At 49.4% G+C, this 15,910-nt stretch overlaps 2 protein-coding genes across 4 annotated transcripts in view; both read left to right on the top strand.

The window, feature by feature from the left end:
• Positions 1-2,589, top strand: part of ACSF2 (acyl-CoA synthetase family member 2) — a 30,432-nt gene extending 27,843 nt beyond the window's left edge. The window contains exons 12-16 of the mRNA XM_019730944.3: positions 670-821; positions 1,625-1,766; positions 1,854-1,964; positions 2,105-2,173; positions 2,443-2,589. Coding sequence (XP_019586503.2) covers positions 670-821; positions 1,625-1,766; positions 1,854-1,964; positions 2,105-2,173; positions 2,443-2,493 — 525 coding nt within the window. The 3' untranslated portion in view covers positions 2,494-2,589. The remainder of the gene's footprint in view (positions 1-669; positions 822-1,624; positions 1,767-1,853; positions 1,965-2,104; positions 2,174-2,442) is intronic.
• A 144-nt stretch (positions 2,590-2,733) lies between these two features.
• Positions 2,734-14,445, top strand: RSAD1 (radical S-adenosyl methionine domain containing 1). Of its 3 annotated transcripts, XM_019730945.3 has the most exons (10): positions 2,734-4,465; positions 4,856-4,989; positions 5,095-5,299; positions 7,391-7,756; positions 7,960-8,023; positions 8,427-8,574; positions 8,784-8,838; positions 9,495-9,598; positions 9,779-9,931; positions 12,339-14,445. In XM_019730945.3, the coding sequence occupies exons 1-9, from the start codon at positions 4,019-4,021 to the stop codon at positions 9,894-9,896; spliced, it is 1,641 nt and encodes a 546-aa protein (XP_019586504.3). In that variant the 5' UTR covers positions 2,734-4,018; the 3' UTR covers positions 9,897-9,931; positions 12,339-14,445. The 3 variants fall into 3 exon arrangements, with proteins under 3 accessions (XP_019586504.3, XP_019586505.3, XP_088658324.1); XM_019730946.3 differs by lacking the exon at positions 9,779-9,931; XM_088802198.1 differs by lacking the exons at positions 7,960-8,023; positions 8,427-8,574; positions 8,784-8,838.
• Positions 14,446-15,910: the final 1,465 nt, after the last annotated feature.

The following is a 15,910-nucleotide window of genomic DNA, read 5'->3' as shown; positions in this document are numbered from 1 at the left end:
TCCTTGCGCTTCCCTTGGGGCCAGACACCACCCTGATGTGGATCTTTCTTGCCCTCCTCCCTGGAGTGAGTGTGTGGTGACATTAGCCCCCTCTCATGTGTCAGACAGCCTCGCTGCCACTCTCTGTGGGATGCCCACCTGTGAGATAGAGAGGGGCCAGCGCAGTTCTCCCCATTTCACAGATGCAAACACTGAGGCACATAGAAGCTAAGCCTTCCTTGCATGTTTGCTGTGGCTCATTTCTCCATTGGGCTTTCAGACTCTGCCTCTCTGCTGCCTCTCCTGTTCACATGGCCCTGCCACGCCACCCTCTTTGGCTTCTCTATTTGCCACTTAATGGGAAGTAAGAAGACACTCCCTTTTCTTCTGCACAGTTTATAATTCTTCAGCCGGCCTGGCCTTCCACAGGCCTTCTTCTCTGTGGCAGCTCCTGTCCAGTCTGCCTCAGCACCCCTGGCCTGGGCCGCACCTATTTTTGCATGTGCAGCTCAGGTGTCTGATTTGTGATGGGGCCACTCTGACTGTTGTCTCCCTTCCCTGGATCAGAATGGGCAGAGCCAGGGGGCCTCATTATTGCGGGGAGAAAAGGCAAAGTTCCCTCCGTTCCTGAGGGCCCCTATCCTGAAGTGAGAGGGTGGGAGGCACCAGCCTGAAGCTACCCTGTCTCAGGCCCAGATCATGAACATGGAGACGGGGAAACTGGCAGAGCTGAATACACCTGGAGAGCTGTGGATCCGAGGGTACTGTGTCATGCTGGGCTACTGGAATGAGCCCCAGAAGACTAAGGAAGTAATTGGACAGGACAAGTGGTATCGGACAGGGTGAGAGGACAGGGCAGGGCAGAGGTTTTGGCTGCTGAGGGGAGGCTGGGGGTCCTGAGGCTGAGTGGGGAGCATTAAACTAGAAGAGGGAGAACATGTGTGTCAGGATGGCCCCTTCATATCATAGAGACTTAATTTCCACAATGGGGAAGATTATAGTCAGTGCACAGAGCTCATGGAAGGATCAAATGCGGTACTGATGAGAGAGCCTCGGACAGCACTACACCAGTGTCTGCAAAATTGGAGCCAAGATTCTGTCACTGATTTGTTAATTCAACACGTTCTTATGCACCTGCGATATGCCACTATTCTAGATACCAATGGTCCAGTGGAAAGCAAGATGAGAAGGATCCTACTCTTACTTCCCATGTGTCTGGTGCACGGAGACAGATATAAACAAGATAATTTCAGACATTGATAAAGTGAAGAAAATGAAATAAGATCAGAGGAGAGAAAGTGACTGTCATAGGGAGGGGATCTTTTCTTAGACTGGATGGTCAGCGCCCTCTAGAGGTGGAAATGTTTGAGCTGAGACCTGAATGATAGAAAAGAAACCAGCCATGGAAAGCATATGTATAGATATGTTGAGAGAGAGAGAGAGAATGTTATAGGTGTTGCTTTGTGTTTGTCTGCCTCCCACACTAGACTGTAAGTTCCAGGAAATATCTTATTCATGTTGTATCCTCCAGAGTTTAGAGCAGTGCAAGACACATAGTAGATGCTCAATAAATGTTTGATGAATGAGTGAGTGAGAGGGCCAGCCGAGGCAGAGGCGAGAGGCCATTCCTAGCCTTTCCTTCCAGAGACATTGCCGTGATGGATGAGCAGGGCTTCTGCAAAATTGTGGGCCGCTCCACGGATATGATCATCCGGGGTGGTGAGAACATCTACCCCGCAGAACTTGAGGACTTCTTTCACACACACCCGCAGGTGCAAGAAGTGCAGGTGAGGCCCCCAGTCCGGGTAAGCCCAGATGAGCAGGAGACATGGATGGGGATGGGGATGTTTGATATCTATCTGTGACTCTGGAAGGTGGTAGGAGTGAAGGACGAGCGGATGGGGGAGGAAGTTTGTGCCTGCATTCGGCTGAAGCAGGGGGAAGAGACCACACCTGAGGACATCAAGGCTTTCTGCAAAGGGAAGGTAGGAGCCTCAACTCACCCCAAACTGATAGTCCTCTGTTTTTCAAACCCCTGTCCCAGCCAACCACTCAGCCCACTGTTCCCTCCCCCAGCCCCATGACTCCCACCCAGCCTCATGTTGTATCTCCCTCTGGTACGCAGATCTCCCACTTCAAGATTCCCCGATACGTCGTGTTTGTCACCAGCTACCCCCTCACCATCTCAGGAAAGGTATGTAAGGTGGAGGAGAGTAGGCAAGAGTAGGGTAGCTGGGGGCCCAGGTGCAGAAGGCCAGGTGGCCCCACCTATGCCACCCTTAGTGATGGGTAAGAATCTGGCAGTAGGGTGACCAACTAGTCAAGTCATCCTAGTTTGCCCCAAACTTTCCCAGCTTTATCCTAAGAACCTCCTCAGTTCCAGGCAAACCAAGACGGTTGGTCACCCTACCTGACAGAGGTCCCAAGCCTGGCTCTCATTCCTTTCTCTTTCCTTTCCTCTAGATCCAGAAATTCAAACTTCGAGAGCAGATGGAACGACATCTAAACCTGTGAATAAAGAGGAGGGGGAACCTCCCAGGCCCTCCCTGCCCTTCCCCCACATTCCCCAGTCTGTCTTTGTGATTTGGCATAAAGAACTTCTCTGTTTTCTTTGGCTGGTCCCTTGCTTGCTGTCTTGGCAGCTACTATGGGATGGAGAGGGAAGAAACAAAAGGGAAACTAGCACTTTCAAACCTCCTATTCCTTGTCAACAATGGTGCTAAGCACTTTGGTGTTAGTTAGCGTTATCTAATTAATTTACTCCTCACTCAATCCCTTTGAGATACCAGAGGGATTGAGTGAGGAGTTTTAAGACTATACTCATTTCTTTTTCACATTGTCACCAGACTTTTTAAAGACTACACTCACTTTGTTTTTTACCTCATCACCAGATTAGTCCAGCAAGAAGTATTCTTATTTATAAGAGCTTTATTGAATATAACTCACATATCATCTAATTCACCCATTTACGTGTACAATTCATTGGCTTTTAGTATATACGCAGATGTATGCCACCATCAGTCAACTTAAAACATTTTCATTGTATCTATGTCATCCCCTTGAATAAAAAAGAACCCTAGCTTGCCCTCATAAAATAAAATAAAAAAAATTTTCATCTCCTTAAACAGAAACTCCATACTCTTTAGCTATCATCCCTCATCTCCCTACTTCCTTTATCCCCTCCCCAACCAACCCAATTTTTATACATATTTTTTCATTGATGAACATGGGCTTCTCTGATGGGCAGAGCAAGATAAAGTAGGCTGTAGCTTAACCCAAGAAATAAAAACAGCTTCTCCTGCTTGCGATCCCTACCTCCCAATGTGTCTACCCGCAGCAGCAGTGGCGTGGTTACTTTTTAGAAAATGAACATAAGATTAGGATACTCTGAGTGCCAGGCATTATGCTAGGTGCTTTCAGATACACATTCTCTTGAAACCTTCCCAACAACCCTGTCAAGGAGACATGAGCCCTATTTCACAAATGATGAAATGAAATTCAGGGAAGTTTGGTGTTTTGCCTAAGGGTCACACAGCTGGAATTAGAACCCAGCTGTCTGACTCCAAAGCCCATGATCTTTCCACTTAATGGGACAGTTTAGGTGCCTGCTTTCCTAGCCCTTGCCCTGAATCCTGTCTCCTACCACAGACACCATCCCTGACTCTCCTCCCAGCAGATGTGTGTGGGGGTGCGGGGAAGGGTTGGCCTGATCCAGGAGATGACCTCCTAGTCTCCAGGCCAAGAGGCTTTCCCTGGGATTTTCTGCTGTTTCAACGTTCAGCCCAAGTGCCCTCTCCTCCCATACTGATTCCACCGCCCTTGTAGCAGATTGCTCCACATCACAGAGCCTACTGGCCTGGTATCCAGCAGGTGCTGAATTAATATATATTGGCTGTGTTCCTTTGTTGGTTTGCCTCCCTCCTATCTTATACATCTTATACTGTGACCTAGTCCTATGCATCTGGATTTCCCCAGCGCCCAACTCTGTGCAGGCACATAAAATGTGAAAGAATTCACTGAACGAATTAAGAATTCCTGGATGGATCAGGGGACTCTTTCCCCGGACAGGGTGCCAAAAGGCGGGCAGCTCGCGGCACAACCAACTCCCGGCCTCCAAGGAAAGGAAGGGCAGGCGGCTGCGGTGAGCGCATCGGTGCCCGGCAGGGGGCGCCGCAGTCCCGAAGCTTCGGGTTCTTTCCACGCCTCGTTGGACGCGGCGCTGGGTCACGCAGCCCCTCTTCCTTCCGCCCGGGCAGCTCACCGGTCCGACTCTGCGCACACTGTGCGCTGTGGGCGCGTCTCGGGCTCCGATCCTGCCCCGCGCACCGGGCGACCAGACGCAGGACGCGCCATGGCACTCCCGGGAATCCGGGCCCGCGCCTGGGCGGCAGCGGCCAAAGTGGCCCAGAGGCGCCGCCGAGCGGACGGTGCCGGGAGATCCCGGAGTCCTGAGCCCGGGAACCAGCGCGCGGCGCTTTACGTCCACGTGAGTGGGAAGGTGGAGGCAGAGCTCTGAGCCCGGCTCGGCTGCGCCGGCCGTAACTCACGTATGACGAGTCACGCGTGAGCCCACCTGCCGACTTTCCCGGTCCCCGGACGAGATCTTGGATGAGACCCGGTTCCCTGGCAGGGAAATGTCTGGGTCACCAGCTCGGTGACCTTGACCATGTTATTTCCCTTCTGAACCTGTTTTGTCTTAGTGAAGTGTACATAATAATCCCAGTCCGACCTGCCTTGGGGAGTTGTGTGGCTCAGATGGCGTAGCCACTGTGGATGGACCTGGAATGGGGATGGAGATGTGTGCGACTGTACCCTGGAACTGGTCAGGACAGCCCAGGGTCACCTCTCGCCCCGTTTATACTCCCCTTGCCCCCAGTGGCCCTACTGCGAGAAGCGCTGCAGTTACTGCAATTTCAACAAGTACATCCCGCGTGGTGTGGAGGAGGCTGCTGTGCGGAGCTGCCTGGTGACTGAGGCACAAACACTGCTGCGGCTCAGCGGGGTGCGGCGGTGGGTACTGGAGGCTGGAAGTGGATCTTTGGGGAGTGGATAGGACAGGTGCAGGCATCCCAGAATGCGCCTCCAGGTCTCATCTTCTCCATCCTCTTTCGCCAGGGTGGAGTCTGTGTTCTTTGGTGGGGGCACCCCCAGTCTAGCCAGCCCCCACACTGTGGCTGCTATCTTGGAGGCAGTGGCCCAAGCAACCCACCTGCCTGCAGACTGTGAAGTCACATTGGAGGCCAACCCCACTTCGGCCCCAGGCTCCAGGCTGTCAGCATTTGGGGCAGCAGGAGTCAACAGGTTGTCCATTGGCCTCCAGGTAACCCACCTTACCCACCCCATCCCAGAGCACCCAGCCCTTCAGTGTTGTCTCTCCTCTGGTCACATTCATTTATTGGGCAAACATTTACTGAGTTCCTTCTGGGTGCCAGAGCCCAGTAGGTACTGAAAAGTGTATCATGACCCTTCGGTAACTATGTAATTGTTTGCTCCTGTGCTGGACCACTAATCTGTGGGGCAGGGATCATGCATGCCTTTTTGTTCATCACATTATTCCAAGCACCCACCTTAGGGCCTGGCACATAATAGATGCTCAAAAAAGATTTGTTACATGATTGGAGACACAGGAAGAGGCAAATAGTGGGTGGTCAGATCATTGCAGCATGTTAAAGGGGGTCTCTACAAAAGGCTTTCGGAATATAGACTGCAGGGCATCTTAATCTGATGAAATCGTGGATTTCTTCCTGGAGAGGTAATGTTTAATGAGGAGGAGGAGGTCACCAGGTGTGAGGGGAAAAGACACAGGACATGGAAGAGCCCTGCATGTTTTACGGGAGCTGTGAGTCATTCCTTGTGACTGGAGAGGCTGGAGGCAAGGAAGCCTTCAGCACCATACTTACTAGGGAGTTTGGGGTTTTGCCTAGTGGTGACAGGGGAGCTGTTGAAGGTTTTTAAGTAGGGAGAAACGTATTCCTCTCAGGTTGACCCCTAGTGTTTGCATATCCAGTATTTTCCCCTCTTCTAATACATGTACCACTTTACCGTAGAGTTTGAGATCAGGGCTTTGTCCTGAGGGGACATACTGAAAGGGGCACATCATTTTTGAGAGATTCCAGCCCCAAGTGCCTACATATCTTGACTCTAAGTGTGAAAAAAACCTCCGGAAAACCTAAATTAAGAGACTGTGTGTGTGGTAAGAACAGATAACGTGAGATCTAGCCTAACGATTTTTTTAGTGTGCAGACAGTATTGTTAACTATAAGTGCAGTGACATACAGCAGATTTCTAGACCTTATTCATTAAGACACATTTTGAAACACAACTGGCTTGTAGTCTTCAAAAATGTCAGTGTCATGAAAGACAAAGAAAGACAAAGGATCTAGACTAAAGGAGACTAAAGAGACAATGATAGCTGAGTGCAGTGTGTGACCCCTGATTGGATCCTGGATTAGGGCAGGAAGAGGAAATTACTACAGTAAACATTGGGACTGTTGACTGCATTTGAATATGACTGTGTATTAGACAATGGCATTGTATCAGTGTTACATTTCCTGAAGTCTGTAATTGGATTGTGGTTATGTAAGAGAAATGTCCTTGTCCTTAGGAAATACACAGTTAAGTATTTAGAGGTAAAAGGGTGCAATGTTTAAGTAACTTAAATTTAAATAACCACTTTGCAAATGCACAGTAGCATGTGGCCAGTGGCTACGATATTCTACTAAAATTGTTCTATATCTGCACTGACCACATGCCATTAAACAATTGGAATGTGATTATTTCAATGTAATTGTTTTAAAATTTGAATAGCCACACATGGTTAGTACCTACTGTGTTGGACAGTGCAGATATAGAACATTTTCATCGTCACTGAAAGTTGTTTTGGACAGTGCTGGTCTTGACTTACTCTCAAATGATTCAACCTAATGATATATGTGAGCGTATTTATGGAGAGACTGAGAAAATGTGGCAAAATGTTAGTTGGTGAATCTAGATGAAGGTATGTATTGAATTTTTCTTTCGCCTTTTCTATAGGTTTGAAATACTTCAAAATAAAAAGTGAAATGTAAAAAGACTCTTGGCTTTGGAGTCAGATAGTCCTAAATTCCAGGTCTGACTTTGCCATTGTATGACCTTGGACAAGTTACTTAGCATCTCTGAACGTCAGTTTTTCTCGTCTGTAAAATGGAGCCAATGTTGGCGGTTTATAAGAATGAATTAGATATTATATAAAAATGCTTGGCACATAATGACCCTTCCGGGAATGATACCCTGGGTACTGGCTTGACTACCTGCCTTCCAGCTCCCTGCCTTGTTCTGCATTTTTGCCTGTATCTGTGTCTCCAGTAACGTCGGGTATTTTTGTTTCCCTCTGAGCTGGCCTGTGCACTTACACTGGACCCTCTCTCCCCAGTCCCTGGACGACACTGAGCTCCAGCTGCTGGGGCGGACACACTCGGCCAGTGATGCTCTGCAGACACTGGCAGAGGCCCGGCGCCTCTTTCCCGGGCGCGTATCTGTGGACCTGATGCTGGGGCTGCCGACACAGCAGGTGGGGCCGTGGCTCAGGCAGCTGAAGAAACTGCTGCTCCACTGTGACGACCACGTCTCCCTCTACCAGTTGTCCCTGGAGCGGGGCACTACCCTCTTCACCCAGGTGCAACAGGGTGTCCTTCCTGCCCCTGATCCTGAGCTCGCTGCTGAGATGTACCAGGAGGGACGGGCAGTGCTTGGGCAGGCTGGCTTCCGCCAGTATGAGGTCTCCAACTTCGCCCGGAATGTAAGTCCTAGGACTGGTGACAGAGAGTGCAGAGTGGGCAAGCTGGGGCATGACCTGGGAAATGTGATCCTGTGGGGAGAAGGGTCTCTGCTGGGTGCTCTGAGGCCTGAGGAGGTGGGACATTCTAACCAGGTGCCTTTTACCTGAACAGAAACGGGGCTACCCTCTTTGCTGTGCACTGACTGTACCCTCCCTCCCCACAGGGGGCGCTTAGTACCCACAATTGGACTTACTGGCAATGCGGTCAGTACCTTGGCATTGGGCCTGGTGAGTTCCCTGTAAACCATAGAACAGATGACTCAGGAATGGAATGTCATGGCTTTGTGATCCTGGGCCACTTGTTAACATCTAAGCCTCTGTTTCCTCATATGTAAAGTGTGGCCCAAAAAAGGATGCCGTGGAGCCATTGCGTGTATTTTAAGGTGCTTGACACAGTACCTGGCACTGTGCTTCTCAGTCTCTAGCGTGCATCAGAATTACCTGGAGGGCTTGTGAAAACTCAGATTCCTGGGCCCCAACTCCAGAATTTCTGAGTGGACAGGTTGGGTGTAGGGCCTGAGAAATTAGGCTGTTGGTCCAGGGACCACACTTTGAGAAGCCCTGAGTTAACATCAGGCAAGCACTGAATGTTTGCTGTTATGAAAGTAGGGGTGGTTGTTGATGTTGTCAGGGGCCCATGGGCGATTTGTGCCCCAGGGGGCCGGGGGCCACGTTCGGGAAGCTCGGATCCAGACCCTGGAGCCTGACATCTGGATGAAGGAGGTGATGCTGTATGGTCATGGCACCCGGAAGCACACCCCACTGGGCAAGCTGGAGCTGTGAGCATCTGAGGGCACAGGGCTCTTTACCCGGGGTTCCCTTGCACCCCCAGAACCACCACCATGTTCACCTCTTTATTTCCTGCCCTGTTCTGCCCCCATACTGCATGATCCTCATTAGCCCCCCATACACGCAGCCCGGCATAGGGTTTAAAGACGGGGAGAAGCCAGGTCTCCTCTCCAAGACCCTTTGACGGTTTTCCTTTTAGGCTGGAGGAAGTTTTGGCTATGGGGCTACGCACAGACGTGGGGATCACTCACGAGGTAAGGGGTCAAGCAGCTGTGGCACCCTGCTTCCTACTTCTCAGCTGTGCAGAATCATTTTCGGTCTCCCTCACTCCTTTATACACATCCCTCCCATTCCTCTGGGGCTGGCAGCTGGAGGTGGGGCTTTAACCCAGCCGAGACCTGGTGGGCACTGCGGTGCCAGGGTGAGAACCCTAGACTTGGACTGCAGAAACCTGGGCTCTAGTCCCTGTTCTACTGCAACCTTGGGCACGCATCCTTTCACCTCTCTGAACTCCAGTTTTCTCAGCTCTAGGGAATAGACTGGATTAAGGGTTTTCAAATGTTTTTAAGCAGCACTGAAAGTGTAGATAGGATATGCAGTAGATGGTCGATCAAACTTAAAATTGCTCTGGATGAAGTCAGAGCCATAAAGCCCTGGCTGAGGCTGGGTGAGGTTGGGAGAAGGATTGGAGGGAGACCCGGCGTTGCTGGGAGCTCGGTTTTGACTTGAACATGGAATAGGAGTGAAGGTACTTACCTCCCTGCTGACCTATTGGCCTGGGCCTAGTTGCTAAGATCCTTGCACTGGACTGGACCCTCCCTCACCACACCCCCAGCCACATGGCCCAGAAGAGCCCCAGCAGCTATCCATCCTGTGGCCCCTGCACTTCTGACTCTTCTGGTCTCCCCAGCACTGGCAGCAGTTTGAGCCCCAGTTGACCCTTTGGGACGTGTTTGGAGCAAGCAAGGAGGTGGACACATTGTTGGAGCAGGGCCTATTGCGGCTGGATCACAGGTGTGTTGGGGGTGGGGGGTGGTTAGGAGCCCTCGGGATCCCTGACTATAGATCACATACCCAGGAGAAGTGAGAAAGACCAATAAGGAGGGGCCTGAGGGTTCTGGGTGACACTGGTGGAGGGTGGGCCTTGAAAATGGTGAGACGAGGCAGTCATATCCAGGCCTCTTGTTTTCCCAGGGGTCTTCGTTGTTCCTGGGAGGGTCTGGCCGTGCTGGACTCTCTGTTGCTGACCCTTCTACCTCTATTCCAAGAGGTCTGGCAGCAGAGAGCCCTCTCCCCTGTGCCAGAAGGATGACCAGATGTTGCTGTATCAGAGGGACACTGTGCCAGGTGGGCTTGGGGGCGGGGCTGACACCGCAGACATCTCCCCTGGCAGGAGCCATCTCAGCCCTGGTCATTATAGCATCCCCAGGAGACCAGCTAGTGAGGTGAACGGGAGGACCTTTCTGGCCTCGGAACTGGCATCAAGTGTACCCACCACTGCCAGAGAAGGAGTAGTGGTTTCTGTGAGTGCCTCTCACTAGTGGCCTCTAAAGCAAATCTAGGCTGGCAAGAGATTCTGAGGAATCTAGCTCTCAGGCTTCCAGCCCCTGTAATACAGGAGAGGACATAGAAGGGATGGAGAATGCTGATGGACCCATTTGTATATCCAGTACAGCTGGACTCTGAGAACAGTGGGAAAGATCAGAGCGAGCCTTGCCCCTTCTCTTTTGGCAACCAGGATATGTTTGGGGTGTCAGGAGCCTCACAGACCCTGCCGAGTCCTCTCTCCCAGTCCCTTCTCCTCTGCAGCCTTTCCCTTGAGAGAGTGAAGGTGAGGGGAGCAAGCAGGGAAAGGGGAGAGGAGATGAATACAGAAAAGCCCCCAAAGCCTGGTAATTCTCCCCTGGCCTTTTACTTGCAGAAATGGTCACCCGGTTTTATTTAAATAGCCTAATAAGACCGTCTGGAGCCTGCCTTGACTATGGTGCTGTCCTTTGTCCTGGCCCCTTCCTGGATTGCGGAATCCTGATTTGGGGGCTAGTGGCTAAGTCTAAGCTGAGATTTCTTCCTGTTCCCTGACAAATATTTACCGAATGATTGAGCATCCATCAGTGAGCCTTGCCTGATTCAGTGATTAGACCGACGGTTGCAAAATATTAATTTCTGACTTTATTTTTCCATCTATATTCATTAATTGAGCATCCATATAAAAGGAGCTTTCCCTTTTTGAAGGGCCGATACTCTTAATCTAGAAATCACATGCAGGGTGCGTGTATATATGTGTGTGAGAGAAAGGCGTTTTGCTGTGAGGAGGCTTCATAAATTTTCAAATCAAAGGGTCCTGTGATGCCAAAAGTAATGTAGTACTGCTGCAAATCGGGGCATGCCAAGCTCAGCCTCTAGCTAGCTGGGTGACTAACGATGGGGTTCTCCACCCCTCAGAGGTGAGCGCGTGCATTGCCCGTGTGACTAGTGGGTGTGAATATCAGTCCTTCTGTGACCCTGTGGTAACGTGGTAAGTGTTACTACCTCTCATTTATTCATGAAATATTTAGCAAGCACTACTGGTGTGCCAGGCTCTGTGCCGGGCACACAGAGAGGAATAAGACCTGTTCCAGCCCTTGAGGAACTCATTGCCATGTTGATAGATGTGTAAAGAGATACATTTCAGGGTTATCAGTGAGGGTGTACAGGCGGACCTTAGAAGCCTGCAGCGCATTTGGTTCTGAGGCTGGGAGCAGAAAGGGGGCACACGTTTTCCTCACCACCTCCTGTGGCTCTAGGGCAGTTTGCAGGGTGACCGATGCTGCCTGGGAGAGCCTCTTCCTGATCTTGATATTCAAGAAGTGAGCACGGGGCCGGAGCAGGTGCACCATCAGATAACCTGGGCCCACTCAGGTTTCTCCCAGCAGCCCGGGCTCGTGCCACCTGAGATGCCCAGGCCCTCCCTGCTGGGGCACCTCACGAGGCCTGTGCAGACATCCTGGACAGGAGCCAGGGCCAAGTGGGGGTGGCATGGATGAGCTTCTGTGACTCAGCCTGGTCCCACCCGCCTCAGGTGAATCAGAATCTCCCGGAGGCAGAGCCCAGGAATCTAGTTTTTAAATGCTTCCTAAATGGCTCTAATAATCAGGCCAGTTTGGGAAGCCCTGTCATTGCCTGCCTTCCATCCTGGGAGGCTGGGGTCAGGAGGAACGATGGGGACACAGCTACTTCCAGACGTGACCAACTAGAGTGGGGTCCTTCGCTCTGCGTCTAGGCCTTCCATGGCTCATCCATCAAAGAGCTTCTCCTTCATAGTGAGACTTTTATTGTCATTTTTCACCTGCCCTACTGAAAAGCACATGAACACAATTAAAAGGGGTGAACAAGCTACTTCGGTGATGAGAGGAGTTGGGGGAAATGTAGTATGTGTGGGTGTGTGGTTATAGCATGAAGGACCAACCTCCTGAGTGCAAGACCACTGACAATTATCAAGCCCTATGACTGAGTCCCCCACCCCCACCCTCACCAAATAGTATGAAGTAGGCAGGGCAGCTATTATAATTTCCATGTTACATACAGGGATGTTCAAATAGGCCCTCGAACTGGACTCTAGTCATATAAGTAGTAAGTAGCAGACCTGGTATAATACTTCTGAACATCTAGAACTGTCTGTTACATCATCATATTATACTTACAGTGGGTCCAGGTCAATTGACCTATCTCTTAAATTAGACAAAATCCTGACCTCTCTCTCCCCTCTCTGCCTCAGGCTTGAAGCTGCCATTTTGGCCTGGTGCTGGGTAGCTCGGATTTGGTGTCTATATTTTCCCTCCAGAAGAGGCTCGGACAATGAGAACCCATGTGTCTCGTCACCGTGAGACCATCCAATTCTTGGGACAGACCTGCATTCTGCAAAGAAAAGGACCTTAAATAATAGGATTGCTACAGACTGAATGTTTGTGCCCCCCAGAATTTATATGTGGAAACCTCATCTGCAAGGTGGCGCCTTTGGGGGTGATTAGGTCATGAGAATGGAGCCCTCATGAATGGGATTAGTGCCCTATGAAAAGAGACCTCAGGGAGCTCCCCCTACCCTTGTACCACGTGAGGACTTGGAGCGAAGACAGACGTCTGTCAGCCAGGAAGAGACTCTCACTAGATACTGAATCTGCTGGCACCGTCATCTTAGACTTCCCAGCCTCGGACTGTGAGAAATAAATGTTTGTTGTCTAAGGCACCCAGCCTATGGTATTTTTGTTGCAGCAGCCCGAACAGACTAAGGCAGGGATGAAATAACTTGTGTGGTCAATTGTATTACTGTTCAGAATGTTTACCATCCTTCCTGGATGCCCCTCCCTGAGGGCCTGCTGGGGATTGATCTACGCCTGCCCTCTTAAACCTGGGCAGTACCGGGAGACTTGCTCACACTGACTGTAAGAGCCAGTGGGTGGCCCACTGTCTCCCCTCTCTGCCACAGAGACCTGCAGTGTTCACAGCGTGATCGTGTCATCAGCCTGGGTCCTAGACTGAGAAGATGGTGGGCAGAGGAGCAGCCAACCACAGTGACCCAAACAGGAGACATTCATGTTCATTGTTACAAACCGTAGATTTTCGGGTTGTTTATTAGTGCAGCATAATTGAGACTCCACTGACTGATCCAATTTGTAATCCCACCATTCAAAGATGAGTCACTGTTAATGATTCTGGCGTGTATTTTAGCAAAATGTTCTTGGACGCAAAGGAACATATTTAGATACACAATCTTACAAAAAATGAGATAATAGACATCTTCCTTTGGAGGCTTCTTGTTCTAGTTAATGTGGTGGGCATCCTTTCATGTCAAATTGGTATCTACATCCTTGTTTTTTAGTGTAGCTTCATAGTATAACACTGCATGGTTATGGCAAAAGTTACGCGACCAATTCCTTTTTGGTGAAACTGAGGGTTTAATTCTGATTTTTACAAACTCTGTGATGAACATCTTTTATAAATATTTTTCTGCGCTCGCTGGCCTGTTTCCTTAGGTTTAGAATAAATCCCAAGAAATGGGATTGCTGACTGAGGATACTCACATCCTTTGTTTGGGTGCACAATGCCCAGCTACCCTCCAGGAAGCCTGCCTCGTTGATGCTCTTGCCACGTTACTAGTGCTCATTTCTCTATAATCTTGACAGTAGCCAGCATGATCCAGTTTTCCAAATCATTCCAATCTGAAGAGCACTCTTAACCTCAGCTTTATCGTCAGCTAATCCACTGCCTCCCTAACTCTGGCATTGACTTTGTCCATCTGATCACTCAAGTCAGAGCAAAGGCGACAACCCCTGGGGCCACCCACATAGAAGACCAAACTGCAAGTGTTTGCCAGTGTGTTTCCTCTGAAGTTCTCTTATCCAGACACCCCCCCCCCCCCCCCGCCTTTCTGGGAGAATCCCAAATCTCCCTTCTGTCTTTCCCTGCTCCCCTTTTTTTTTTCCTGCAGGGATTTTTAAAGACTCTTTTTTTTTTTTTTCTTTTTTTTAAATCACACAAACATTTAAGAAACAGAATTCTAAATGAAGAAGAAATAAATCACCCATAATCAGTGGCCCCAACAAATTAAACTTTTTATTTATCCATGTTCCCTTCTAGTTCTCGTCCAAATGCATGCAGGAGTTTAGCCCAGTTGTGCGGCTGCCACAGATCTAATTCTGGGTTCTGCCCTTTTTGCTTCTCGTTCTGCAATAAACATTTTTCCGTGTTGTTACATGGTCATCATCTTTTTCATTTTCATTGCACAATGTTCCAATCAGTGATTGATTTAATAATTACTACCCTCATGTAAGTCACTTTAAGTGGTTCCCCATTTTCCTCTATTATAAATAATTCTGTGGTGCATATTTTTATGGCTATTGCTTTTTCCTTCATTTGAGATATTTCCTCAGATTGGTTCCCAAGAGATAGATAGGTCAAAGGGTATGAATGCTTTAATAACTCTTGGTGTGACTTGTAATATTGTTTAACAAAAGGTTTTTCTTTTTTTTTTCCTGCTCAAAAATAATGTTTTTTTCCTCTTTTTCAATCATATAGAAGAAGAAAATTCTACCACCCAGAAATTAGTAGAACAGGGGAACAGGACTTTAGTAGAAGGGGAACGGGAAATTACTGGGGGACAGTGTGTACTTCCATGACTTTTTTCCAAGTCAAGTTGTTGTCCTTTCAGTCTTAGTTGTGGAGGGCACAGCTCAGCTCCAGGTCCAGTTGCTGTTGCTAGTTGCAGGGGGCGCAGCCCACCATCCCTTGCGGGTGTTGAACCGGCAACCTTGTGGTTGACAGGACACGCTCCCACCAACTGAGCCATCCGGGAGCTCACTGGCAGCTCAGCTCAAGGTGCCGTGTTCAATCTTAGTTGCAGGGGGCGCTGCCCACCATCCCTTGCGGGATCTCGAGGAATTGAACTGGCAACCTTGTGGTTGAGAGCCCACTGGCCCATGTGGGAATCAGACCGGCAGCCTTCGGAGTTAGGAGCACGGAGCTCTAACCCCGTGAGCCACCGGGGCCCCCTCCAGACATCTCCTGATGCGTAGATATACATATAGATGTGGAAATAAAAATAATTTTTCACAAAAGGGATCATATTCATGTGCCAGTTTTGCAACCTGTGTTTTTTACTCAACAACATTTCCTAGGCTTTCCTAATTGGTTCTGCCACCACCAGTGCCTATGTGGTAGCATAATGTAGTATAGTAATAGCTGTGAGCCGGGCACGTGCCACCAATGTTATCTGCCTTAGCTCCTTTAAGCTCCACAACAACCCGATGAGATAAGTCCCATTATTATACATTTTGCAGATGAGTAAACAGGCTCAGAGAAACTGACTGCCCAAGGTCACATAAGTAGGACGTAGTGGGCTGGCACTCAACTTGAGTTCTCTGGGGCTCCAAAACAGATGCTTATACAGATAATACATGAACCCACTCTTACTGTAAAATTAATGATAAATGCAAGCAATACCACAGCATAGAAAGCAAAGTGTGAAAGTTCTCTTTACACTTCCACAGGGGTTTGATGTGTGTTATCAGTTAAGTTTACGTTTAACTGTTTATGACATAAAATCAAAGTGACATAAAATTAAACAAATTTATTTATTTTTCTTCCACATCAAAGAAGTCTGGACAAAGCATTTCAGGGCTAGCGTGGTGGACCCATGCTCATGGGTCATGAAGAACTCAGGCTTCTGTCTCGATGCTCTGTGTCCTCACTTCATAACTTCCATCCCTAAGGTCTACACCTGGTTGAATGTGGTCCCTGGAGCTCCAGCCACCACATCTGCATTCCAGGCAATGAGAAGGAGAAAGGCTGGAA

This window comes from Rhinolophus sinicus, chromosome 12 (genome assembly GCF_057876585.1).
Source record: "Rhinolophus sinicus isolate RSI-liver-muscle chromosome 12, RSI-T2T, whole genome shotgun sequence".
Taxonomy (NCBI): domain Eukaryota; kingdom Metazoa; phylum Chordata; class Mammalia; order Chiroptera; family Rhinolophidae; genus Rhinolophus; species Rhinolophus sinicus.
Note: the sequence above shows the minus strand (reverse complement) of the source record. Positions and strands in the feature narration are given on the sequence as shown.